The sequence below is a fragment of the Volvox carteri genome (genome assembly GCF_000143455.1).
Source record: "Volvox carteri f. nagariensis unplaced genomic scaffold VOLCAscaffold_1, whole genome shotgun sequence".
Classification (NCBI taxonomy): domain Eukaryota; kingdom Viridiplantae; phylum Chlorophyta; class Chlorophyceae; order Chlamydomonadales; family Volvocaceae; genus Volvox; species Volvox carteri.
Genome location: NW_003307545.1, coordinates 2,106,848 through 2,112,332, shown reverse-complemented (window position 1 = coordinate 2,112,332; position 5,485 = coordinate 2,106,848). Strand labels below are relative to the sequence as shown.

The window sequence follows — 5,485 nt, the reverse complement described above, 5'->3', positions numbered from 1 at the left end:
AGAGGGGAAGGGGTAGAGGGGAAGGGGAAGGGCATACACAAAGAGTTAAGAAGTGCACCAGCTGCACCCGGAGGGGGCGGGGGGCGGGGAGCGGGGGGGAAGGCACGCGTGGGTATGTGTGTGTGCGTGTATGGGGCGGGGGGAGCGATGGCGAGGTTTTAAAACATCTGTGTGGTACCTGTGAAACTCCTCGGACAGTCCGGGAGCGGGAGCCTCCTCAATGATCTTTTGATGGCGCCGCTGTACGGAACAGTCTCGGTCAAACAGATATACGGCACCACCGTACCGGTCGGCAAACACCTGGGTGCGTGAGTGGGGTTTGCGGCGTGGGAAGGGGCGGAGTGGACGGGTGGCTGAAGGAGCTACGAAAAGCTGAGTGCGGATAAGGTGTGTATGTATGTATGTATGTATGTATGTATGTATGTATGTATGTATGTGGGTTCTTTGTATGCGGGATTTGCGGGGCCTATGCAAGATGGGGGTTCGCCGTACCACAAGACATGCGTACAGGGGGTGAAAAAACATACAGACAGACCCACACAAACACGTACGCTTGTGCAGCATCGACGACGGAGCTTCGTGAAAAAGCAGCAGCATAATTGCTTGCGAATGGAATGTACCGCGCAAATCGCGAGGTACAACAAGATGGTTGTGTTGTACTGTGCCGTACAAACCTGCACTTCCACGTGACGTGGCCTCTGGATGTATCGCTCCAGCAGCAGCCTGTCATCGTTGAAGGCGGCGAGGGCCTCACGGCGTGCGGACCTGAAGGCGGGGTGGGTGGGTGGGTGGGTGGGTGTGTATGGTGGTGGGGGGAAGAGGGATCATACACGCAGAAGCGAGGGGTCAAGGGGGCTTGGAGTTGATAAAAGAGAGAAAGGGCCCGGGGCCCCCTCCCCCCCCCCCCGGGGGCCGGGCGGGATGTAAACATGCAAAAAAGCATATTCGATTTCTGACCGGCACCTGCGGTATATGGGTTGGAGGGGATGTACGATATGTACGGGATAATCACGGAGATCTTAATCATTCATACATACATACAAGCATAAACACGCATGTGCGCGGGACAAGCACAAGGGGAGAAGAAAGCACAGCATATATGTACGGCATGTCGTACCGTATGGCTGTGATAAGGTCGTCCGGTCCGGTGGCCAGCTTCATGCCCTTCCCACCCCCCCCACTGACCGCCTTGACCAGCAGCGGGAAGCCCACACGCAGAGCCTCCGAAACCAACCTGCGCAAATACGTCTCGTACATTTTTTTGCGTTCGTTTGCCTTGGCCGTGTCTGGACGCAAACAAAACAAAAGAAAACATCCGAAAAAATGATATACAGTAAATACAACACGAGGTCTGCTCGTACTGATATGTACGGAGGCAGTTCTCGGACATCCTCACCACCCCCCTGGACACTTTTTCCTCTTCCTTGTCGTCAAGTCATGTGTCTGTATGTCTGTATGTCTGGTGGCGCATGACGGGATGCAATCGTCCAGTTCCTCCTCCTCCCCCCCCCAACCCGCCCCACTGCCCCACTGCCCACCCACCCACCTCTCCTCGCTCTGGTCCTCCCCGTGATACCCCGGCACCACCGGCACACCGGCTGCCTGGAGCGGGGAATGGAAGGGGGGGATCGGGTTGTGGACGGGGGTTAGCCTGCCTGCCTGTTTGTCTGTCTGTTTGTTTGTTTGTTTGTCTGTCTGTCTGTTTGTCTGTTTGTTTGTTTGTCTGCTTGTCTGTTTGTTTGTCTGTTTGCCTGCCTGTCGGTTTGTCTGTCTGTCGTTTTGCCTGTCTGTCGGTCGGTCTGTGACTGCTTCTACCTGGTACTGCTTAGCCCTCTGTCCATGAGGTCGTGGGTGATGCCGAACTACTACTACCCAAACCCTAAATGGGCTGAGTTCAACCAAACCTATCCCCACAAACACACAGGAAGACAGGTAGACAGACAGGTAGACAGACAGGTAGTCAGACAGACAGAAAGGTACACAGACAGATAGACAGGAATTTCGGTAACTGACATTCACACTAACCTGCCTGTCTACATACATACCTGCATGATCGCCTTGGCAGTGCTCTTGTCGCCCATGGCCCGAATGGCCGCCGCGGGGGGGCCCACGAACATGATACCCGCCGCCGCACACGCCTCCGCAAAACCCGCATTCTCCGACAAGAAACCGTACCCGGGGTGTACGGCATTGGCGCCCGCACGGCGCGCCACGTCCAGGATGGTGTCGGTGCTGCGGCGTCGAGCCGTTGATTGTTTGCGGCCCGGTGTGGTGGGTGTGATGTGGGGTGTGATGGGGTGGGGTGGGGTGGGTGCTACGAACTGAAAGGACACCTATTTGACATGCGAGTTGATGAGGTTTCCGTTTTGTGCACGGGCTTTTTCGGGGGTTTCGGAGCCGGGCTGGGTGGCAAACGACACGAGGACTAGAGAACTGACGGAAAGCTGATTTCCTCAATCGGCCGCTCCGCTCCGCTGCCGGAGTCCGGAAGGGCGGCCCCCCGGGAGCCAACACCCCCTAGCCCAATCGCCACTCATACCGACTGATCCAGCTCCAGCCCGTAACGTGTCTCAACACTCGAAACCAGGATGGCGACCGTTCCCCTCTTTTCCAGCTTTCCCCTCAGCAGCTGTTAGCGCCTCCTTGAAAATAGGTTTTCCCGCCGTTGTTTTAGGGCTATTATATGAGAAAAGTCTTAGGCGCCGAAACCGAATCCCCGAACCGAATACCAAGTAACCCTACTACGCCCATTAGCGGCGTTTTGAGAAGGTAGGGCTCGTGGGCAAAGGGCAGGGAGGCGGGAGGGGGAGAGTGGTCCTTTCCTTCGCCTCCGTGGTGGCATTTCCCTTCCTTTTCAATATAGCAGTGATAGGGGGAACCTGCCATATTGTGTTTCCGCGGGGGAAGAGAGGCCCGGAGCAGCGCACAATGCAGCGCGTGTAGGTGAAGGAGCAGCAGCAGCAGCCTAAACCCTCTCTCACCGTAAATAGCTATCACGCGCAGCTGCACCACCAATGCAGTAGCTCTCGTCCGCGAGGTCGACGTGCTTTGCCAGACGGTCAGCTTCGCTGAAGACCGCAACGCTCGCGATGCCCATTTTTCGCGCGGTGGTTAGGACTCGGCAGGCAATCTCGCCGCGATTCGCTACGAGAAGCTTTTTTATTGCTTGAGGTGGTGTTTCTTCGTTTGCAGCAGTGGTTGACATTGGAGCGCGCTGCGCCCAGTACGCCGAGAAGCAACACCGCGCTCCCGCGACAGCAATAGCACCGGGAGCTCGACCGGGCAGGCGACGTGTACAGGTCAGATGTTGACCTATTGACAAGCTAAGCAGCCAGCTGGCAACCTGGCTGCTCTGCATTCCTTTCCTTTCAGAAACGGTATGCAATGCGCAATTCGTCCTTAGAAGTGAACAGAGCTTTCGTAGTTCAACGCAAAATGGTATTGATAAAGCTTTGAAAGGTTGTAAGAAATCAAATCCGTTTCTTACGCCAACCTGCAAGAACTCACCGACGTGGGTGTGACGCGGCAGTTGGTCCGTGCTTTGACAAACCGTTTCTACTACCGGTTCCTGTATATAGCCCTGACGTTCTTTGTTCCACGACAGGTGCTCCAAAAATCCGCAGATCCGCAATGTTGTCGTTAGGATGGACAACTGCTGAACCAGCCAGCAGGTTGGCATGTAGCAGCAATTACACGTTAACTGTCTGGCAGTGGTCTTGTATTACGCTACTAAGCAGCTGATGGTTTCAATGTAAATGAAAACTAAGGTCAACTGAGTTCGAGCGGCCTCGGCTGGTTTGCTACTGCCGCGTACTACCGGTCACACAACACGATAGCGGAAAGCAATCTTCCGATTAAGAATAATGGTACCACCACGGCTGTGGCAGAGCTTTGCGATGCAAGGTTGTGGAGAGAGAAGGTTAGCATTTGGTCGCATCATATCGCGCGTCGCATGCACCGCAGGCGTCGCCAAAAGTTAAGGGCGACACGCACACGCTGGGATTTACCCTACACCATGCACCCTTAAGAAATCTAAAATTACTCAACGTGCACCTATCGCGTTCCTGCGAATGCGTGCCCATCGCGTACTTAAGGGGAGGGGTTCTATCTGTCGACCTTACTGGGCCAATGGCTTGCCTGCAGTAAGATGAGAGGTTTAGTCCAGATCCATTAGCTTCAATCAAGTTTTACCAAAGCTCACGGGGTTGCCGTACCACTGCACATATTGAACCGCCAAAATGCAAAGGGTCAAGCAGTCTGCCCGGCATTAATCACTTAATGGAATCCCGGTACAACATATTGGAATTATTAAGAAACACTTCATTGCCTGGTTTTGTTAGACACTTAAGATCTTTCTCAGTTTGACAAGGTTTGCACACGCTTTTAAAATTCAACCCCCTGGCCTAGTAGGCAGTTAATTGTCATGTTTGGCGCGGCAGCCGCGCAGGCAAAGCCGGCGCATAACCCAAACGGCGACTTGGAGGTGCCGGCACCAGCTGACTTGGACTCCATAAGTAGCCTTACTTTCAGTCCAGCAAGCGATTTCTTTGCCGTGACATCCTGGAACAATAGTGCCTACGTATGGCAATATAATGCACAAGGGCAAACTTTCGCTAAGGCGCAAAATACCGGAACTCAGCCAGTCCTTACAAGTTGTTGGAAACACGATGGAAGCGGTATCTTTCTGGGCGGCTGTGACAAGGCGGTCCGGCTCTGGGACTTGGCAAGCAACCAGGCAGTGCAGGTGGCTATGCACGATGCGCCAGTGCGGCAGGTAACATGGTGCCCGCAGATGAATCTACTGATAACTGGCTCGTGGGACAAAACATTCCGGTATTGGGACACGAGGTCCCCCACGCCTGCGCACACGGGCGCACTCCCGGAGCGGGTTTACGCCATGGACCTGCGGGAAGACCTGCTAGTTATCGGCACGGCGGACCGCAGCCTGCACGCCCTATTCGTCACGCAGCCGCAGCAGATCAAGACCTTACCGTCACAGCTTAAATGGCAGACGCGCTGCGTGGCAGTGTTTCCCGACAAGAAGGGATTCCTTGTTGGCTCCATCGAAGGCCGTGTGGCCGTGTCCCATCTCAGTGAACAGGACCAAAAGGACAAGAACTTCACCTTCAAGTGCCACAGGCTCGAGACCGAGATTTACTCGGTCAACACGATGTCGTTCCATAACACGTACGGCACCTTCGTCACGGCGGGCTCAGATGGCACATATAATTTTTGGGACAAAGACTCCAAGCAGCGGCTCAAGGCGCAGGCCAAGGCCATGTACCCCAATGGTCAGCCCGCGCCGATAACTTGTGGCTCCTTTGACCGGACGGGCACCATTTATGGCTATGCACTCAGCTACGATTGGAGCAAGGGATACGCGGAGTACAACCCCGCAACCATGAAGCCGTACATCATGTTGCACTCGTGCAAGGAGGATGAGGTGAAGCCCAAGCCCAAGACCCTCACTGCTGGGCGGAAGTGA

General features: G+C 54.9%; 2 protein-coding genes across 2 annotated transcripts in view; one reads left to right on the top strand and one right to left on the bottom strand.

The window, feature by feature from the left end:
• The window catches only part of VOLCADRAFT_101577 (uncharacterized protein), a gene marked incomplete at both ends in the record, with an annotated part of 3,963 nt that extends 1,920 nt beyond the window's left edge, over positions 1-2,043 (bottom strand). Inside the window, 3 exons of the mRNA XM_002945696.1 lie at positions 59-61; positions 179-300; positions 2,014-2,043. Of these exons, the coding sequence (XP_002945742.1) occupies positions 59-61; positions 179-300; positions 2,014-2,043 (155 nt within the window). The remainder of the gene's footprint in view (positions 1-58; positions 62-178; positions 301-2,013) is intronic.
• A 2,247-nt stretch (positions 2,044-4,290) lies between these two features.
• On the top strand, positions 4,291-5,485 carry VOLCADRAFT_78734 (mRNA export protein-like protein; the record flags this gene model as incomplete). Its single annotated transcript, XM_002946053.1, has 1 exon — positions 4,291-5,485. Exon 1 carries the CDS (start codon positions 4,424-4,426, stop codon positions 5,483-5,485), a length of 1,062 nt encoding a protein of 353 aa, XP_002946099.1. The 5' UTR covers positions 4,291-4,423.